Source organism: Antechinus flavipes, chromosome 4, assembly GCF_016432865.1.
Source record: "Antechinus flavipes isolate AdamAnt ecotype Samford, QLD, Australia chromosome 4, AdamAnt_v2, whole genome shotgun sequence".
Taxonomy (NCBI): Eukaryota; Metazoa; Chordata; class Mammalia; order Dasyuromorphia; family Dasyuridae; genus Antechinus; species Antechinus flavipes.
The window spans coordinates 214,206,010-214,229,152 of record NC_067401.1 but is presented as its reverse complement, the minus strand read 5'-3'; the positions used below and the strand labels follow the sequence as shown (position 1 = coordinate 214,229,152).

The following is a 23,143-nucleotide window of genomic DNA, read 5'->3' as shown; positions in this document are numbered from 1 at the left end:
GGATCCTTAGAAAATAGGGCTATCTTTTCAGAAGGATTGTTCATGCCAGAACTTGTTTTGATTTGCCAGTGTTGACTTTTTCACAAGACTCAAGCCTCCTCCACACCAAAAGAACAATTCCAGGATAGATCCAAGAATTATAATGGTGATGTTGAATGGTTTGGCACCTTATCCCACTTTCTGTATACTACCCATTTGTCTAGACACTGCTTAGCTCAACAACTCCCCCTCTAAGCTGATGCTATCATTTTCAAAACATGAGTAATGGCTGTGAAATCAAGGTCATTTTCTTCTCTATAAATCACAAAATAATTAAGAAAAATCATTAGCATTTTATTTACAAATAAAATTAACATGAAAGAGCAGTTTTCCCCCTTATAACATTGTTTGTGAACATTGGCTCTCATCTTTCATAGACCTGTAAAAAGAATATTTTTATTTTCTTTTTATTATCATGTGTCTTCTTTCAGTGCATATTGCATACACTGAGCATCACTGTTTGGAACAAGAGTCAGATTACAGAAATGTGCTCCTCCCTAGTGGGTGGGATACTTAAACTGGTCTTATTTATTCTGGTTCCTTTTCTTGCCATGTCATTGGGATGTCCTGAACATGCAGGCTAGTTCAACCCAAAGTTCAACCCTCTTTTTCTTTATCAAACTCCTACAGTCCTTGAGGCTCTTAGTATGCCATTGCTCTTTGATACCAACATGAGGTTCAAATTCCCATTTGTGGCCATAGGTTTGCAGATTTCCATGATCATTTTATTTGGATTTTTTGTTGACTATGAAAATAATGTCCAGCAGAATTACAACTCCACTCAGCCTGACAGATTCCTTGAGCTATACCCTTGTGAGTATGCCATCCCCTATGAGTCATTCTTCGTTTCTTTCTTATGGGACATTGGTGTGCTTCAGTTCTCTTATTTGGTTGCTTCAAACTCTTAAAATTCTCTTCTGAACTTTTTGCACATTTTCATTTGTTTTTGCTGTTCCATACAATTTCATTGATATGAGCATAACATAGATAGAAGCTGCCTACTAACAGAGGACATGATTTCAAATCCCACCTTTGTTATTTTTTACCTGTGCAACCTTGATTTCATGTATACAATAAGGAGATTGGGCTAGATTAAAGCTTCTTAAATTGTGGATCATGATCCATAACTGAATACGAGGTCAGTTCATATTCATGAACTTAAATTTCATATAGTTTTATTCAGATCTAAACTTGAATTCTAGCTTTAACATTACTTGCATTCATTCAGCTCATACTCATTGAGTAACGACTTTGCTGAAGGTATTATGTTAGGTTATGTGGAGGATGCAAAGTTGTGCAAGAAAATATCCTTGTAAGCCATTTTCAGAGTTTCTCTCTCTAATATATAGTGAATTTATTATCTAATTATGATTTATTATCAGTAAATATTTGATTTGAATATTATAACTTTCTTGGGTGAAAAGGGATCATGAGTGAAAAAAAATTTAAAAACTCTAAACTGGATAAACGCTAAGGTCTCTTCCAGTCTATGATACTATGTCTATGATGCTATGAGCACCACTACAACATACTATGCTAATCATCATAGGATCATAGATTTTGCAAAAAAAGGCATCCAAGAGGCTGTCAATTCCCATTCCTCCATTTTGCAAATGAGAAAACTCAGGTCTAGAGGGATCAAACAACTTGCCCAAGTTCCTACAGGTTGAAAGTGGCAATAATGGTATTCAAAAGCAAGTCCAGTGATTCCAAGTAGATACTCTTTCCAATGTATTATGCCTACTTAATAATGCAAAATAACCTTTGTGATTGCTTAGCTTGGTTGTAATGAATTAGATGGATGGATTAGAGAGTTCAGACTTATATAATCGGTACAAAAAACTTGGAGCCAGTCAGTCACTAAGCCTTTGTTAAATACTTACTATGTATCAGGCACTATAGTAAATGCTAAACTAAAAAAAAAAAAGTGAGAAGGCAAACTTGACCCTTAAAGTGCTCACAATCTGGTAGGGGTGGTGGGAAGAGACAACAAACAAATAAATACATAAATATGTTTTAAAAGAATAGCAAAGGAATACTATGATCCATGGTCCCTGGGAGGGAAGTGATCCTAAAGACCAGGAAGTTAAGATTACTATGAAATTGATGGGCTACTCAGAAATAAGCACTATAAAAATGTTCTGTTGCATTAATTAGGAAACAGTGCTCAGTTTCTTATCATTTTCTATGGTTCACTTATAAAATGAGTGAGGGAAAATTCACTATATATTAGAGAAACTCTGAAAATGGCTTACAAGGATATTTTCTTGCACAACTTTGCATCCTCCACATAATCTAACATAATACCTTCGGCAAAATAGTTACTCAATGAGTATGAGCTAAATGAATGCAAGTAATGTTAAGGCTAAAATTCAAGTTTAGATCTGAATAAAACTATATGAAATTTAAGATAAGGCAAAAATGAAGAGATATTGCAAAAGCAAACTTACAATTCATAATGGAAATTTTTTTATATATTTGAAACAAGTCAGTAGGGTAAAAGTATACTGCCCTGCTCTGTGATAACTAAAACTCTTGAATATTAGTTAATCAGATTTTTATTTCTCTGACTAGAAGCCTCAAAGAATATTTTAGAGATGATCTTGCATTAAATGTTATTTAAAAAATTATGTCAATAGGATTAAAAAGAAGACTTAGATACTCAAGTAGTTGAGCCACAGCTGCAATTTTGGGAGTAAGGGTAAAGGCTAGACCACTTATGAATACACAAGGAGCTTCAGTTTCAAATTTGATGTCACTCTATAAAATTAATGTGATTGTTCTATATTTGTTTAGTATTAACCCTTCACTTTCATCAAAATACTTTCACATGTGTTATCTCATTTTTCACAACAATTCCATGAAGTAGGAAGGACAAGTGTAATTACAGTTAAGAAAATTGATCCAATAAAATGAATTGACTTGCCAAAAGTCACTTATATCAAGGGAATAGTAGATCCAAGATTAGCACCTGTTCTCCTGATTTCTTCCTAGTGCCAGCTCTTTCCATTATATAATGCCAAAAATCAAACAAGATTGAGAAGCAACTAGCCAGAGAGATCATTGTGCTATAACACAGCTTCTGGTCCATCTATCATCTAATACATTATTCATCTGCTTAGATGAGGAAAGGAAATGATCTGTCCGAAATCCAAAGCTGTGTTGTCAGTGTGGTTAGAGCTGAGTGTACTTTATGTCCAGAAAATAATACAAAAACAGAAGGGTAATAGAGAGGAGGAATGCTGAATGTGAATACTTATTTAAGAGCATAATTATATCATCCCCAGACTCAATTCCAAGAGATTCAAATCATTACATTTTTTCAATGCTTTTTTAAGGGGCTTTCATAACAGATACTGAGGGCAACAAAGTGGTGCAGTGGAGAGTTCCAGGTTTGGAGTTAGGAAGACCTGAGTTCAAATTTAAATTCAGACACTAATTATGTGACCCTGGACTGTATGACTCTGGACAAGACATGTAACTCTGTTTGCTTCACTAGAGAAGGAAATGGCAAACCACACTAGTATCTTTGCCAAGAAAATCCCCCACATGGTCAAGAAAAGGCAGATATAACTAAAACAACTGAATAACAATATGACAGCTACTAAATATAGCTAAGCAAATTAATGGTGAAGTTAATATTAAATATGAGTCAAGATGACACTAAAGATAAAGCCCATTTTACTCTCAATTCATATAGATAGCTGCCACTACTACTATTTCCAACAAAAGTAGTGCAGAATTAAGTAGCATATCACAGTGACTGAGTTTTGGAAGAAAATGAGTGAGGAGGAAGAAAGACAAGTCATAAAAACAGGATAGATGGACAGATTTCTCCAGTGAAATTCTACTTTTTTCAGCCTTTTTCTTTGAGTTGTCCTTAGGTTCAGTGATAAGAAAAAGGAAAGTAAACTCTTTTCCTCCTCCTTACTCCTCCATCTTTTGCATGATCCCCAGACTAGTAAAATTAGTTGTTATTTTCTGAGCTAAATAAATCTTCATGGTTTAGTCTAGGAACCTAAATTCCATTTGTCACATTTTTTCTATCAAAAAATTCCAAAGTCTAAATGTCTGATATACAAATGTGTTTTTGGAATATATCACATAATGAATGAATGGGTGAATGAATGAGAAAATAAGTGAAATGAATGGATAAATTGATGCATGAAGCATTTATTAAAAGTTTACTATATGTGAAACACAGTGATAAATTCTAGGGATTTTATCCCTAGATAAAACAGAAAAGCAAGGCAATTCCTGCTTTCAAAAAAGTCTCAATTTAAGGAGGAAATAACACATCTGAATGGTTTCTACTACCTGTTACATGAAAAAGTACCATGGTCCTTAAGGAAGATGCTACTGTATCTTATTTAATGTCCTTTCCTCTGATCATATCATTCTCTGATACTGAACTATCTAACAGTCCAAGGAGTTTTGGAGGCAAGAACTTTCCTTTCTGGATCTTTAGCAGCACCTACAAGGAGTAATTACCAAGTTGCATCTGCAGAGGGATTGTTCTCAGGATGATGGCTAAGGGCAAAGGAATGGATGAAATGCTATTTCCAAGGCTCTTGAATTCCAGGTCCTGGACTGTCTCCCCTAGGGCCTAAGAAGAGATAGTGTTCAAAGTGTTGGTAATGATGTGACTTTCCTGGTCCATGCTGCTTCCTGCCTCTTCCTCAGTATGCTTTGTTGCTTCATCTTGTCTGGCTTGCTTCCCTATATGTGGCAGTTGGTTGATAGTTGGTATGAATAGCTGGTCCCTTCTCCACACAAAGTGCCAACCATGACTGTGAGGGTTGGGAAAGAAAGAGGGTCAGTAATCTGGGGGACATTACCACTCCTTGGGTTCTTATGCCATTCTGCTTGCTTGTGATAATGAGGTAAATGGGTCCATTTTCCACAATAATTTCTTCCCTCATTAATAGCACTGGAGACAATGAAGGAAGTAATTTTGATGGTTTGGAGCCTACCAGAATTCACTTTACAGAGACAAGATTTTTTTATATTTTCCATAGCACAGTTTTAAACAAAAATCAAGTGATTTATAAACATTTGATAAATAATTGTTCAGTAATAGATAAACATTATCAGAACCTAGGTAATCCATTGAGATTCAGCTTCCTCATCTTAATGTCAATAGTTTTACAGTATTATAGACATACAAAAATGTGTGTGTCTGTGTGAATGTGCTAAAATTCCAGGCATGAAGGTACACTGATTCTCAAAAGTGGGCCACTTATGTACTTAGAGAGGTCCTATCAAATTCGAAAGCTTTAAAATATAGGTCAAAGAACATAGTGTGTCTACAGTTTAAAGGCCAATAAATCAGGTTAAAGAAGACTTAAAACCAGAAGGTTGAACAAAACTAATGATTATTTTCAGTCAAAGCAGTTCATAAAGAATTACCTATTAAATTATTGGAGGGGTTATGATCTACATCATAAAATGATACAGTAAAAGGGCTGTTGGGGAGACAGTTACAAAATCAGGATTCTGGGTATAAAATTAAGAGATAAATACATGTACATATGTATATGTATATATATCTACCTATTTAAAAAAAACTTATCTCTCTGAGAAAAGTTCATGAGATATACATAGAGAATGAGGAAGAGAATATATATCTAACATCTACTATGTATGAAGGACTGTATTCGTTTATTTTTACAAATACTATCTCATTTTGCATACCAGACCTGCAATCAGAAAGACCTGAATTCAAATTCAGTTTCAGAAACTTATCAGTTATATGACCTGAATAAGTAACTTGAACTATGTTTTCCTCAGCTTACTGATCTGAAAAATCGACCTCCCGTGTTATTATGAAGATCAAATGAGATAATATTTGTACCTGGTACATAATAAGAGCTGCATATGAAATCACCATTATTTTTTCCTTAACAGAAGATAAGATTCAAACAGGATCACTGCAACATAAATTAAGACCTGAAAGTAATATTAAAGGGAATCTGATCCACAGATATCAAACACAAAGCCCACAGTATTCTTCAGTGTGACCCCATGGTTGTTTTGTTAAAGCTGTATCTAATTCTTCATGACTCCATTTGAGGTTTTGTTATTAGAGACATGGTAGTAGTTTGCCATTTCCTTCTCCACCTCATTTTGCAGATGAAAAAACTGGTGCAAACAGTTAAATGTCTTCTCCCTGGTGACCTTAATTAAATTAAAATGAAATTTGGGGAGCATTTAACAAAATAAATAAAAAGAAAAGAAAAGAAATAATATTAACATATTCTAAGTCGACATACAGTCCACAGGTTTTTATGTTTATCTTATTGGTCCCCATTGAATTTGACACCACTGACCTAAAGTCCAACTCCCTAAATTTGCAAATGAGGAAACTAAGGCTCAAGGGGCTGTGACAGTTATGTGTTACATAACTGTCAAGTTTCAGGCATGAACCAGTCCTAAAAAGAACAAGATGAAAATATAATTTTTGAGAATAAAGGAAAGAAACTCAGAATGTTAAACTTGGAAATGAATTGCATTTTATAAGTTAGGAAATTGAAACTGAGAGAGGAAAACTGACTTGCTCCAAGATCATATAGCTAAAATAAGATGGATATGGAATTTGAACTAAAGTGCCATGACTTTAAGTCCATTGCTCTTTCTCTATCATCCCTCAATTCACAGTCCCATTGCTGCTTAAGAAGGAAACAAAAAAAGAAATTGGACAATGAATGAGACAATAGAGCAATTAATGAATTGTCTGACAGCAATATAGTCTAGGGAAAGAAGAACCATAATAAAATGTAGTAGATATAACTCTTCTTTCCCATCCACTAGTAACTAACTCTATGTACTCAAAAAGGTCATTTAACCACTCTTTGTCTCGGATATCACATTGGAAAAGCTGGTATAATCATGACTTAATACTGTATGTGCTCCAGGGGACTGGACTGCATGATCTCTTGCATGCCTTTCCAGTTCTAAGATCTATTATCCATTAGAGTGGATTTATGTTGCCATTTGCCTATGAGTTGTATACGTAAAATAATTAAAATGAGGCCACTCATGATCATTCCTTCCCAGTGCCTGGGAGGGGCCATCAGGGATGCAGAGATAAAGGAGAGGAACATTTGGCAAATGAAAGAGACAGACAAAGAGAATATTAAGTTACTATAGTCTTACTGCATCTGTCTCAAAGGACTAGCCTAGTCAAATCAAATAATAACTATAGTTCACATTGGTTCAAAATTATCGAATTTACAATGGACTTTTCCGTAAGTACCAAGGGAAATAGAGAGTTTATGGCCATCTCCATTTTTCAGATGAGGAAATCAAGACAAAAAAATAAATAAATAAAGTGACTCTCCTAAGAACAGATCCCAATATAGCTATGGCTTCTTATTCTATATGATATTTTTGTCCATGTTATTCTACTATTCTTCTATAGAAGATTAACCAAATGTTCTGAAGGCCTACCTCTAAGATAAAGATTTTTAAGATGTTTTTATTATGAGATCTATGAACTTTTGAAATATTCTTTAAAGTATTTCAATGTAATCAAGTCCTTTGCAATTCTATGCTTTATCTTAAAAAAGCATTATTCTGAAGAATTCATAGCCTTTACCAGACTTCCAAAAATGTCCATCCCCCTCTCTATGATCTTTATATATTTCTAAAATGCCAATGAATCAATCCTATTGTCCATCTCTGAATACTCATACCATATGATTGGTTTGTTTTCTTTTCTGACCATACATTTCCTCAAAGATATACTTTACTTTAGTTTTTAAGTGAAGGCTAACATCAGAAATATGCTGCAGCTTACTTCCCAATGTCTGTCACTACTCCCTTTTGGATCAACTCTAACTTGAACTCACCAGAGATTATTATATTTCACAATTCATAATCTTTAGTTTTACTGTGAGAATACTTACATTGAAAAATGTATCTTTTCACTTAGGAGTACATTAAAACAATTTAAAACACTGTAAAATTTAACATGATATCCACATCCCTATTCCTTTTCTCCTATTAATTTAGCCCCAATTCATTGCCTCTCTGCAGTGTTTATCCCAAGTCTATATATTGTATTAACTTAACATACTACAAATTTGACTACCTGTCACAGTCCTAACAATAAGCATTTTTATATATTTTGTTTCATTTTTCCTAAAAGTAAGACTGATCTCTTTTGCATAACTAAAGCTCTAATAGAGGAGGTTTTGTAATGTTCTGGTATTTGATGTAAGCAATGTAGTAACATGCTCAAACAAAAACATCTGGAGGATGTCATTATCTAGAGGGGATCATTTTTCTATTTGGACCTTATGAAAGATATCCTCTTGTGGCAAAGATATTTGGTGAGCATATGTCTCTTTGTTTCATAACTTATATGAGAATAATAATCAGGGCATCATTGGTGGAATTACAAAGCTCAAAATGTCAGAACCAGGGTTCAAATCTAGGTTTTCCAATTGAATGACTATTGAATGTATGTCAGATTGCCATATTGGAAGATAGTCAGCAGTGGAATGGCTCATGGGTTTATTCTGTGCTCCATAACTTTTTGTTTTACTCAATGACCCAGTAAAGTCCTGAATGGCATGCTTATTCAATCTCATTTAATAAGCATTTATTAAATACCTATAGTGTGCAATAAACTAAGCTAGACATTAGTGATGCAAAATTTTTAAATGTTAGTCATTGTCCTCAAAGAATTCATATTTTGCTGGTAAGGGAGATGCAATTGCACACAAAATATGCATATGAGTTAATTTTACTATAGAGAAATCATTAATTGTTGGAGACAATCAGGGAAACCTTCAAAGAGGAGATAATAGTTTAGCTACATCCATGAAGAAGATAAGAATTATCAGGTCAAAATGAGGAAAGAATATATTCTAAGAATGAGGAACAACCTAAACAAGAGTATTGAGATGGGAAACAGAATGCCAAGTTGGGTAAATAGCTAATAATTCAGTTAGAGATGAAACAAAAGAAGGTAATATGTGATTAGACTGCCAAGGTAGGTTGAATCCATATTGTTGAAATCATTACATACCAAGCTGAAAGGTTTTCTTTTTATCTTGGAATTGGCAGGGAGCCAATTGGGAGGTATTTGTGAACAGAGAAATGATATGATCAAAATTTTGCCTTAAGAAAATTATTTTGGCAACTGTGTAGAGAACAGACTGGAGAAGGGAGAGGAAGCAAGGAAACAATAAATCATGAATGTGGTAGTGGGACTATAGGATCATAGTTATAAAGATGGAAGGGAACTTAACTTAAAGGTCATCTAGATCTATCTCTAAGGAAACTGAAAATGAGAGAGTAAATGCCAAGGTCACATAGCAATAAGCAGTCATTTCAAACTCCAGTTGTATGATTACAAGAAAAACATCTTTTCTACTGCTCCGTGCTATGGCACTAGTACAGGCAACAAATAATGAAAACCTAAAAAAGATAGTTCTACTGTGAATGTAAGATAGCTCCAGTGTAATAAGAGAAAAGGATGATTGCAAGAGATGTTGACAAAAATTGACAACTGAGTGGATACCAGGGTAAGGAGTATGACAGTTGTTTGCCATAAAAATAAATTAGTTTAGAGGAAGGGAAAAGATGGTCAGTTCTATTTGAAACACTGATAGAAATTCCATATGAATTTAGGTTCAGATTATAAAGACAACTTCAGGAGAGACATGAGAGATAGATATGCAAATTTTGGAGTCATCTATTTGAGATGAAAATTGACACCATGGAAGCAGATGAGAGCAATAAAAGAAAAAAGGTGGATTAAGAGAAGAGGGACCAGGAGAAATCCTTGAGCAACACACAGTGACTACTGGATGATGAAAATTCAAAAAGGAGTAGTTATGTGGTTAAGAAAGTAGAGCATCAGAGAAGCAAAGCAGAAGATACTATTCAGGAGAAAGGTGATCAACAATGTCAAATATCCAAGAGGATGAAGACTAAGAAAAGGCCAGTGGATTTAACCATTAAAATATTCTTTGGGGAGAGAGAGCAAAGAGCAGAAGCAAGAAATTCAATTGGTAAGGATTAAGTTTTTGTTGTTTGCTCTTCATCTTTGAAGTGGATGAATGATATCAGGTAGTTATGTCAACTTGCAAATGAATTAAATTTAAGTGAGGCAGGGTAGTGCACAGTCATTTTTCTCTGGGTTTTGTTGGATTTTTTTTTTTGAGGCAATCAGGGTTAAATGACTTAACCAGGGTCACACAGGTAGTAAGTCTCCATTATCTGATGCTAGATTTGAACTCAGGTTCTCTTGACTCCAAGGTCAGTGCTCTATTCAAAGAATCATCTAGCGGGACTCATTAGAGTCCATTGACAAGACATAGGGCAAAACAACTGGTGATGGCTCCCAGGGATTAAATAGATAGTAAGAGGATAAAGGAATAGAAGAAAGATTCAAGAAGACTCACTTTCCTGCATTTAATTCTGAATTCAGTTGCTCATTACCTGTGTGACCATAAGCAAGTCACTTAAACCTATTTGCCTCAGTTTCCTTACTTGTAAAATAAGCTAGAGAAGGGGATGGCAAACCACTCTAGTACTTTTCCAAGAAAATGCCACATGGGGTCATGAAGCATTGGACACCACTGAAATAAATGGAAAAACAACAACAACAACAACAAAGAAGCATAAAGACTTGGCAGTGAAAGAGATAAGAAATTAGGGTGTGGTTTGAGGATATGTCAGTCTAGTGAAAGGTTGACTTTGTTTGTTTTAAAAGGACAAAGTCACCCTGAATATGTTTGTATGTAGTAGAAAAGGATCCACTTGAAAAGGCAGAAATTCAAAATGATTAAAAGGAAAAGAATAATTGCAGGATCAAGTTATGGGAAGAGACCAGAATATTTGGGCCTAAGGATACTAGTAGAGGCATTATTAGCCTCGCTAAGAAGAAGGATGGAGTCAAAGACAGGATGGGATGGGAGATGAGGAACTCATAATAAATGACCTTGATTTTTTTAATAAAGTAGGAGATAAGATCATCTGTTAAGAGATAGGAGTAAGGAATTCATTGCAGACTTGAATCTTGAGGTAAAGGTTTATAACACCTATTAATTGAAGTGGAAAAAAATCATTCTAAGATGAATAAAACTTTGTCTTTGATTATTGAACGCAGCCTTAATAAGAGTTATCCAGCTTAGTATTCCAAACACTAAAAAGTTGGAGCTGGAAGTGGACAGAATGAATGGGCAAGCATCTGGGTAGGTAAATACCTGCTGAGCAGGTGCCCCAACATAGACTAGGCTGATACTCAGCTCCATTCTGTGAAATTCATTCCAAGATGGTGTGAACTGTCTGTATAGTAATGCTGCCCAAATCAGTGGAAGTAGATTTAAAGCAAGGAATATATTACTAAAACCATCTGGTATTGGCTAAGAAATAGACTAGTTGATCAATGGAATAGGTTATGTTCAAAGGACAAAACAGCCAATAACTTTAATAATCTAGTGTTTGACAAACCCAAAGACCCCAGTTTTGGGGATAAGAACGCATTATTTGACAAAAATTGCTGGGGAAATTGGAAATTAGTATGGCAGAAACTAGGCATTGACCCACACTTAACACCATACACCAAGATAAGGTCAAAATGGGTTCATGACCTAGGCATAAAGAATGAGATGATAAATAAATTGGAAGAGCATAGGATAGTTTACCTCTCAGACCTGTGGAAGAGGAAGAAATTTATAACCAAAGAAGAACTAGAGATCACTATTGACCACAAAATAGGAAATTTTGATTACATCAAATTGAAAAGTTGTTGTACAAACAAAACAAATGCAAACAAGATTAGAAGGGAAACAATAAACTGGGAAAACATTTTTACAGTCAAAGGTTCTGATAAAGGCCTCATTTCCAAAATATATAGAGAATTGACTCTAATTTATAAGAAATCAAGCCATTCTCCAATTGATAAATGGTCAAAGGATATGAACAGACAATTCTCAGATGAAGAAATTAAAACTATTTATAGCCATATGAAAATATGCTCCAAATCATTATTAATCAGAGAAATGCAAATTAAGACAACTCTGAGATACCACTACACACCTGTCAGATTGGCTAGAATGACAGGGAAAGATAATGTGGAATGTTGGAGGGGATGTGGGAAAACAGGGACCCTGATATATTGTTGGTGGAATTGTGAACACATCCAGCCATTCTGGAGAGCAATCTGGAATTATGCTCAAAAAGTTATCAAACTGTGCACACCCTTTGATCCAGCAGTGTTACTACTGCGCTTATACCCCAAAGAGATACTAAAGAAGGGAAAGGGACCTGTATGTGCCAAAATGTGGCAGCCCTGTTTGTAGTGGCTAGAAGCTGGAAAATGAATGGATGCCCATCAATTGGAGAATGGCTGGGTAAATTGTGGTATATGAATGTTATGGAATATTATTGTTCTGTAAGGAATGACCAGCAGGATGAATACAGAGAGGACTGGCGAGACTTACATGAACTGATGCTGAGTGAAATGAGCAGAACCAGGAGATCATTATATACCTCAACAAGGATACTGTTTGAGGATGTATTCTGATGGAAGCGGATCTAATTCAATTCTCCCTGTGCAACAAGAGAACTGTTTGGTTCTGCACACATATGTTGTATCTAGGATATACTGTAACCTGTTTAATATATAAAGGACTGCTTGCCATCTGGAGGAGGGGGTGGAAGGAGGGAGGGGAAAAATCGGAACAGAAGTGAGTGCAAAGGATAATCTGTAAAAAATTACCCAGGCATGGGTTCTGTCAATAAAACGTTATTTAAAAATAAAATAAATAAATAAATAAAATAAAAAATAATGCAAGAAATATAGCTAGATAGGAGCAAAATAATAGGTTTAGATCTTAGGATTAGTTTTATACTTTGACTTTTTTTCCTTTGAGTTCCTGCTTAACTCCTAAGTGCTTGCAGTTTCTTCTTCTGTACAAATCTTTCTTTCCTTTAAGATTTCAAGATTGTGTGTATGGATTTAGGGCTTTTTCCATGTCCAAGTCAGTCAAGGAATCTTTTTCTCCTCTCATATAATCTGCCAAGGTTTTTATACTTTTTCTTCCTATTTCTGGTTCTTTGTTTTGATCTATATCTATCTCTCTGTATGTATCTTTCTTTTTGTGTCTTGGCATTTCCAGTCTCCTAATCTATATCTGGCCTCTAGATCCAGATGGCTCTGGAGGGTAAAGTAAGGCAAGTGACTTTACAAGCCCTCCCTCACTTTAATCCAATTCATTTGTGTTTCATGACATCACCTCCCTGAGGTCATGGTCCTCTTCCAGAAGGAAGGACAAAACTTCTGTGAGTAAAGTTTGCTCGCAAAGTGAAATTGGTTAGTTGGAAGATTCTTTTCTTCTTCCCATTGTCTCTCTCTTCCCTCCTTCCTTCCTCTTCCTTCCTTTCTTTTCCTTCCTTCCTTCCCTCTTTCTCTTCCCTCCCTTGTTCCTCTTCCTTCCTTCCTTCCTTTTCATTTCTTCCTTCCTTTTTTCTTTCCTTCCTTTTTTCTTTCCTCACTTTCTTCCTCCCTTCCTTCCTTCCCTTTCTCCATCCCTTCCTTTCCCTTCTTTTCTTTCTTCCTTCTCTCCCTATTTTTGGGAAGGTACTAAGTAAGAGAAGAAATTCTTTTCCTCAATTGCTACATAGCCTTCATCCCTAAATGGGTACAGCCTCAGTCAAACTGAGACCTGTTGAAGACCTTAGCTTAAAAAGGCCAAGGTCTCCCTTTTCAACTAGGGTCATCTCTAGTCATCCTAATCTATATCTTGCCACTGGACCCAGATGTTTCTGAAGGGGAAAGTGAGGCAGGTGACTTTGCACAGTCTCTCACTCAAATCCAATTCATTTGCATATCATGGCATCCTTTCCTGATGTCATGATCCTCTTTGAGAAGAAAAGACAAGCAACAAAACTCTTTCTCTCTCTCTGAGAGAACTCTGAGAGAAACTCTGTCTCTCTCCTCTTTCTTCTCTACCTGTGTCTCTCCTTTCCTCTATTCTTCCTTTTGCCCCTTTCCCTCCTGAAGAGTCTCCATATCTCTGAATGGTATCTTCGTCTGGTATTGCATCTAGGTATATAGATTATCCTTTAAAGACCATATAAATCTTCCAAGAATCTTTTAAAGTCTGCAAGAAGTCCTCATCCTCTCAGAGTTTTTGCTTCTTTGTTTTGTCTTCTTGTAATATTTGTAGAAGAAACAAAACTGGATGGCCTTAAGGATGCAAAAAGATCCTGAAAGTTTCTATTAATAGAATGAGCCTAATGGTATTAAATGTAGCTAAGATATATATGTAATATTACTATTAGACATAAATTAAATTCAGAAGTTTTTATTTGTAGTCTTTTTAAGGAAGTTTGTCCAGATAACAGTATCTGAAGAAAGAAAAATGACCTAGGGCTTTGTAAACTCAATGAAAAAGACAAAAAAAAAAAAAAGCCAAAGCAATCTTAGGGTTCATTAAGATACTCATAGGAGCAGAAAAGATGAGTATTCCTAACTCTAGGCCAACACTCTATCCACTCACTGTCCACCTAGGAATTAAAGCTGTTCAAAAATGGATTGGACTTCATGAGAAGTAATGGGTACCCTTACTGCAATTCAATTCAATAAGCATTTATTAAAGCCCTGGGAAGGGACACAACAAAAGGTAAAATAATTTAGTGGGAAGAATGCTGAACCTAAAAGACTTGGGTTGCAATTCTGTCTCTGCCACATAATATGGGAAACAGCATGGAATAATGAATTAGGCACTGACTCTTAAATCAGAAAATCTGGGTTCAAATCCCACTTCTACTTATGTATGTGATCTCAGGCAAATAGCTTCCCCATTCCTCAGTTTCTTCATCTGTAAAATGTAGGAGTTGATCTAGGTTGTATATAAGGTTTCTTCTAGTTCTATTTCACTGATCCTAAGTCACCTCTGTGGTCTTTTCCAGATCTAAAGCTATAATACAATATAACTACTTTGATTGTGTGTGTGTGTGTGTGTGTGTGTGTGTGAGAGAGAGAGAGAGAGAGAGACAGAGAGACAGAGAGACAGAGAGATAGACAGAGACAGACAGAGACAGAGAGAGACAGTGAGAGAGTGACAGAGAGACAAAGAGAGACAGGCAGGTAGGGGAGGGAGACAGGAAAAAAGAGGGAGAAAGACAAATACACAGAGGGAAGGAAGGAATGAGGGAGAGGGAGAGAGAGAGAGAGAAAGAGAGAGAGAGAGAGAGAGAGAGAGAGAGAGAGAGAGAGAAGGAAGAGAGAAAGACAAAAAGACAGACAGGCAGAGACAGTGAGAGAGAAGAGAAACAGAGACAGAGAGAAAAGGAGATATCCAGAGAGAGACAGAGATGGTTGGAGAGAGGAAGAAGAAAAGAGACAAAGAAAGAGAAAAAAAGATAGAGACAGAGAGACAGACTCGGATTTAAATCCAGCCTCAGATACTTAGTAGTTGTATGATTCTGGGGAAGTCACTTAACTTCTGCTTGCCTCCGTTTCTTCACCTATAAAACAAGGAAATTACAACTCTCCCCATATTGTTTTTAATAATGCACTGGATGGCATAAAAAATTAACTGGGAATTTGGGTGGATTTTTGCCGAAGCCACAGACAATACATAAAGGCCAAAAGATGACACAGAAGAAGTTTAGAAACTCAGAAATAGATGAAATATTTGTATAGTGTCATATAAAATGAACCTATTTTTTTTCTTTTAATATCATAATAATTCAAATTTCCTCTCTTGTGTGAAACAAGGCCAAAAGATTTTATTCAGATTTTCCAGGTCAGGAGCACCTGGAGCCTAACTCCAGAAATAACTAATAGCCCCGAATCTAAGGATAATTGTGAGGCTCAAATAGGAAAGCATGTGTAAACACTTTGAGAACTTTAAAATACTATGTAAATATAAGTTATCAATATGCTTATACAACTAATAGCATAAACTAATAGTTTATCAAACCTGAGCAAAACTGCAAAATAGATTATCTTTGATTTAGCCTTCTATCTCCTCAAGTCAGCTCATTCCCTCCTCTTCCCCTTCATTTTCTTTCTTCCCAAGTCAGTTGTATTCTTTGTTCCTTTCCAAAAGGTAATAATATCCACTGTGCTCAACTATGATAGTAAGAGATTTGACTGCAGGGAAGACCCTGCATCCAAGGTCTTTTCAAGCCCTTAGGCAACAAGTCGACAACCTCTTAAACTCCATTATGCATGGGACACTCAAACTTTCTACTTTTTTAATCTCTTCTAAATTATGAGGTTATTGAAAAAGAGAGAAACAAAAGGAATGAGAACCCACTTTTAGTGGGTTCACTCAACTAAAAGTTGACTCACAAAAAATGAGATCCTACCTAATGTTATTTGCTTTTTAATAAAAAAACTACTCAAGATAAAATAATGTTTAAAGCACTTAAGAACAAAAAGTGAAAATGATGGGAATGACAAGCAATGAGAATGATATTTGGGAAGATGTAGTGATGTTTGATAGGCCTGCTTGATAGAAAACTATCTATCCATGCTATTTATAAGGATAGGTTTGCTCCTCTCAGTAAATGTATTTATACGTTTTTCAATCTGCCCTCGCTGTTTTAAATATGTGACCTTCTGATTCAATGATTTTTTTTTTTAAAAAAGGCCTTCCTAAATGAGATAAGATGAAGCTTTTGAATTGATGTTTTTAAATGCTCAAGTGAGATTAGTGTCCTGGGTTACTCTTAAGTAATTTATTTAATTCACCCAGTAACCATGGACCCTTGGGCTATTCAGGGCTATTCACAATTCTAAATACCTGAACAGTAAATAACAACTGTGTCAGCTTGATGGATTTTGGGGATTCTGTCCCAAGTGCAGGTTTTAATGAACTGAGTCTTCATTCTTGCCTAGGAGCAACCTGATGTCAACCACCCCTTGGGAAACTACTAGGAAAATCAAGAAATGTTCAACTCCAGGGAAAAGAAGAGTTCTTTAGTGATCAAAGAAAAATGTTCTGGTCTTTAGAAATAGAAGGATCCATTAGTTAATACTGTTTTTGCTGGATACATTACCAAAGTGCCCTGTGGGTAAGGATTGTGGACATACATATGTTGACAAGAATGGCCCCTCAGTGGTAAAACTGTTAACTTATGTAGCTGCCCTAGGCTTTAGGGGCATATTTATTTATTGGGTTTTAAAAAATGTGCCCACTGCTACAATGGCCTCAAGCATAAGGTCAGTAAAAATAGAGCTGACCAAAGTGAGAAAAATACATTAATAAATGTTCAATTGTTATCTTGTATTTGAATTGGAAAGGAGCTTTAAAGATATGTCATCCTAACCTTACAGATGAGGAAATTGTTAATCAGTGCATTCAAGATCATAGAATTACAGGTGACAGAATAAGGATTCAAATCTAGGTTCCTTGGCACAATCTGGTGTTTTGTTCCATTTTCTCTTATATTGCACAATCAATTTTCATCTCCAACCACCTTCTGAACATCTCAAAAAGGATATCTAGTAGACATATTAAACTTAGCATGCCTTCCTTAATTCTACCTTCCCTATTACTGTAGAGGGAAACACCATCCTCCCAGTCCCTCAGGCATAAAACTTAGATGTCATCTTTGACTCCTCACTTTCTTCCTCCCCATATTCAATCCATTAGCAAGGATTATCTATTTTATCTATACAACATCTCTCAAAAATACTCCTGTGTTCTGACATTGTCACCTTCTGGTGAGTCAGTTGCTTCAGGTCTCTACCTACTTTGCAAGTCCAATCATATCATAACACCCCCATTTATTAACTCCAATAACTCCCTATAACCTTCAGTATCAAATACAACATGTGTATATGTGTGTATACTTACATGCACATATCCATATATATGTATATATGTACAATACATTTATATATATACACACATATATCATATGTGTGTATGTGAAATGACTTACCTCCTCTTACTTATTCATTCTTCTTACACTTTACCACCCAACAGGTAATTTTTAATCCAGTGATAATGGCTGTTTTATGAGCATTTCATCTCTTGATTAAGGCCATTTTCTCTAGGTATTTTCCATGCCTGGAATATTTTCCATATTCATCTCTGTTTCTTCATTTCTTTTGAATTTCAAATAAAATCCCATCTTTTATGACAAGCTTTTATCAACTCCTGTTAATAGGAAAGTGCCTTTACTCTTTTAAATATTTTCTTTTTGTGTTATAGGTAGTTTGTTCATATATATTTGTTTTCTTATTGTTTCACTATTTAGATTGTAAGCTTCTTGAGGATAAGAACTGTCTTTTATCTCTTTTTGTATTCCCCATATTCAGTTCAATGCCTGGCTCATAGTAGAGGCTTAATAAACTTCTGTTGAGTGACTGTATGAAACAAAGAGATTTATCAGAATATGTTTATACGGTACTTTTCTCTGAAGACAGAAATGAATTTAAGTGAATTGATCTCCCAATATTCCTTCTAACTTCAGAATTCAGTCTTCAATAGATTTTAAAGCAAATTGGATAATGCTGTTCTGGTATTTTTAAGAACTTTTCCCAGCAAAATTTAATATTTTAACAATCCATAAAAAGAGGTTTAGAATCTCTTCAAGGTAGTTTGAGTGAAGTGCTGCTTGAAAGTTGAGGATCTGCCTAATTAATCTCCCTGCAAAGTTATAGCTAGGGTGGTACAACTGGAGCATTTTCCTAGGACATTGAAATTTAACACGTGCAATTTAATTTAATAAGTCGCACTTATACACCTTTTACAGTACTGACACAAAAATCCATTAAAATAAGAAACTTTACATTTTAGCAGAGTTCTTCCTTGGTCCCTTATTCAGTGCCCTCATTTAATGTATCCTTGGATCTTCTTCTATAGGACCCATAGCCTATGTCTTTATATTCCCACAGGGCAATGTTATAAAGTTTCCCCCTCCAAAACCCTCTAAATTGAATTTTACTATGTGACAAAATTGCTAATTATGACTGCCTCTAGATATTTCTAAGGTGATAAAAGATGGGATGTTTTATTAGAGGAACAATGAGTAAGCCAATGTTGCTGGATTGGAGTATGTAGAAAAGAGTAAAGTATAAAAAAGACTAGAAAAGTCTGATGGGGTCAGATTACAAAGAATATTAAATGGTTAAAAAAAGTTGTGGGATTTTTTATATATTGAGGTAATCATGCACTATGGGAGCTCACTGAGCAAGAAGTTAAGATGTTCAGACTTACTATATATCATCTTGAAAGCAGTTAAGTGGATGATGGTTTCATTGGAGTGAGAAGAAAGTTGACAATGGGAGAGCAGTTATGAAGCTATTGTGATAGTACAGGGAATGAGAGCCTGATCTAGATTTGTGGCTATGCAAATGAAGAGAAGAAAATATATGTGTTAAAGTAAAAATGGCAGATTTGACAATTAATTGAATATCTGGAATGAGAGAGAATAAAGAGTCTTGGATGACTCCAAGTTTTCTAGATTTAGTAGCTAGAAGAGGGAAATGCCCTGATCAATAATAAAGAAACTGGAAAAAGGAAAGGATTTTCAGGCAAAAGAGACTAAGTTCTATTTTGAAAATATTGTTTGACAAGGCATTTGGTAAGGTGGTGGTCAGTGATGATAACTGAACTTATTGGAACTCATGAAATAATTAATTGACGTAAAAATAGATCAAAAAGAGAAGAGAACCCAAGATAGAGCATTTCCAGATATACATTGTTAGTAGGCATGACATCATGCTTAGAGCAAAAATAAAAAGTTGATCATAGTGCCTTATTTGCTTCTAAAGTGCCTGAAATACAATGGATTTACCATATTCTGACAAGGTCAAATTTGTATAGTATATGTTGAATCATTTTAAACACCCAAATCGCTAACTCCACCATTTTCTTTGTTTCTTTGTTTCCTAAATATCATGGGGGTGGTCATAACAACTTGTTTTGTTAAATCTACCTGTCTATAATTTCATGAAGATAATATTAGTTCTTCATGGTCAATCAGATAAAGATAAAGCAAGTATAGTAGCCTGAGAATAAATATTCATAATACCTGGGTCCTAATACTACTTTGACTGGATTGTGTGATTTTAGTAAATTACAATTTCCCTAAATTTCTGTTTTCTAATTCTCCTTTTCAGGATCCTGACACTTCAACAAAGGAGGCAGGCAACTACTCATGCTATTAAAATTAAATTTTAAAAATTGTCAGGACCTGGGATTCCACTGAGATAGGGAATTCCCAGTAAGAAATTGCCTCTATCCCTTGGAAATGGTATTGTTTTCTACAATTCATAGTCTTACTCAGTTGCCTAAGGTACTGAGAAGTTAGGACTTCCACAACTGCACAGCTCATTTGTATCAGAAGTAGAACTTAAATTCTGCTTTTTCCTGACCTGGAGGCCAACTACATAATGCCACAGTGCTGCTTGATGTTTACCATAAAATGTCTGTATGCATATGTGTATATATGTCTATGTGTGTATACATACATGCATGTACCTAAAGACAGCTGGGGGACACAGAGAATAGAGTACTAGATCTAGAGACAGGAAGATCTGGGTTCAAATCTAAGTCCAGATACTAGTTGGGTGACTATGGACAAGTCATTTAATTTGGTTTGCCTCAATTTTCTCATCTGTAAAATGAGTTGGAAGAGGAAATGACAAACAAAACAAAAAAAAGTTATTTTTGCCAAGAAAACTCCAAATGAAGTGGTAAAGACTGAAAAATTGAATAAAAATAAAAACAAATGTGTGTGTGTGTGTAGATATATATTCTACATGTATATGTAGTATTAGATGTGTTTTAAATATTTTATAAATTTATATTATTTATATGCACATGTATATGATTTGTACATACACATACAGTTATTATTCTTGCATATATATATTTTATATATGATATTGTACCATCTATAATATATGTAGCATATATTATATATAATATATATATATATGAGGATGAAAAACAAGTATCCAAATTTTAACAATTTTGTCCAGTAGTAATTTATCTGATATCTTTCTGAGAATGAAGATGTTTTCCTGTCCTGTCTGTCCCTGTCATCAAGAAGCTTTCAACCCAAATCATTCTTCCTTTCCTAGAGGCCACTTTCCTTTCTCAGCTTTACAGGAATACAGACCAACTGAGGACCATAGAGGGCAAGCTTAACAGAATAGTCTCAAGAACACCACAAAAAGGAATTTCCACACCTTTACTTGTCCCCCTACCTAGCAATTATAACCAGGACCTAGGAGCTTTACTTTGGTTGTGACTGGAATCTGCAGGATACTTGCCTAACAGAAGATTTTCTCTGTGCTCTTCCCCCAGTGTTCCAGGATGTTCACGTTATGATCTTCACGGGCTTTGGCTTCCTCATGACTTTTCTGAAGAAATATGGCTTTAGCAGTGTGGGGATCAACCTGCTGATTGCTGCCTTGGGTCTGCAGTGGGGCACCCTCACACAGGGGTTATTACACCATCATGAGAAATTTTACATTGGCATCAAAAAGTAAACATAACTTTTTGTCATCTTATGGTATTAGATGATAGTCCCCTTTGCAGGAGACCCTGGGAAGAATACTGGAGCAGAAAGAAACCAACTTGGGTTATAAATTTGGTCCTGACATTGTGGGTTGTTAGGAAAGACATTTCTCCTCTCTGGGCCTAGTAAAACGTGAGGTGTTATTATGATTGCCCAAATTATTAATTTCTTATTTAGAGGTTATTTTCTATTCCTTTGGTGAATATCCTATATACTTCTCTTGTTGTATCACCCCAGAAAATTGGAAGTTACTTGAGGACAGATACCACCTTGGTTTTTGCCCTTGTTGCCCCCCAAACTACCACAGTACCTAGAACAAAGCAAAAATACTTAGTGAATGGTTGATGAGCATAATTGAATTATTTCCAATATCTCTTCCAGGTCTGGAATTCTATGAGTCTGCAATTCTAAATTTATATATTGTTTAGTCTTTAATTGGTTACCTTATATTATTCAATAAGCTGGAAGGGTTATTAAAATCTTTTCATTCAATTCCCACATTTTACAGAAGACTAAATTTGGGAGGTGATGAAACTTGTCTGATCACACAAAAAAGACAAGACTGTAATATACTAGTCCAGCATTCTTTTTATTGAAGGTCATCATTTCTAATAAAATAGAACATTGTTTTATTCTAATGGGCAGTGCCATCTTATAAAGTTGTAAACAAATTCTTTCAGGAGCATTATTTGAGAGGTAACAAAATATATTACCATCCCCAAAATATCCCATAAATTCTACCCTAACCCTATAATAGTATATGAAATTCTTATAATTAAATGTACCTTAAGGTTTAAACACTGTACTCTACAGTTAAATGCAAATATGTTATCTTACTGACTTTCCTTACTAAATATTTATATAGTATGTAGTGGAGATTTATCATATTAATTTTTACCAAACTTTAATAAATTTTTATATTTTAATTTTTATTTTAATTTGCATATTTCATATAGATTATATCAGATTATTATATCAGATTAATAGTGACTGGATAGAAACTCTAGTAGACACAGAAGAGAGAAATGGTAAAAAAAAAAAAGTAGCAAAATACATTAGATTGGAAATAAATTGGGTTCCAGTTCTAGTTGTTATTTCTGACACTAAAGTAGTGTATGACTTTGGAAAAGTAACAATTTCTCTGAGCTTCATAGGATCATATGTGTAAAGTGAGAAGGGACCTTAGAGATCATCTAATCTACTCCCTCATTTTATAGATGAGGAAACCAAGGGCCAGAAATATGAAATGATTTGTCTGGGTTCATGCAGGTACTAAATGGCAGAAGCAGGATTTCTGTCAATGTTAAACCTAGTATTTTTGCTACTGTATATATTACAGCTTCCTCAGTTGTAAAATGAAGCATATTTTTTAGGTACCTTCCAACACAAATAATTTATGAAATTAAGCAAGGCATTTTTTGTTTTATTAGAATATCAAAAAATCCAAAGCATTGGGAGCTTTGAGGGAGGGCTACCCTGAGTAAATTCCAGATTAGAGATTAGTAGGATGAAGATTCTGTTATATCTCTTCCCTGTTTTAATTTTCTTTTCCTTTCTTTTTTCTTCCTTCTCTCTTTCTTCCTTCCTTACTTTA

The 23,143-nt window shown here is 35.0% G+C and overlaps 1 protein-coding gene across 1 annotated transcript in view; it reads left to right on the top strand.

Moving 5' to 3' along the window:
• Window positions 1-607: 607 nt before the first annotated feature.
• The window catches only part of RHAG (Rh associated glycoprotein), a 34,726-nt gene continuing 12,190 nt past the window's right edge, over window positions 608-23,143 (top strand). Inside the window, exons 1-2 of the mRNA XM_051997121.1 lie at window positions 608-852; window positions 21,336-21,516. Coding sequence (XP_051853081.1) covers window positions 687-852; window positions 21,336-21,516 — 347 coding nt within the window. The 5' untranslated portion in view covers window positions 608-686. The remainder of the gene's footprint in view (window positions 853-21,335; window positions 21,517-23,143) is intronic.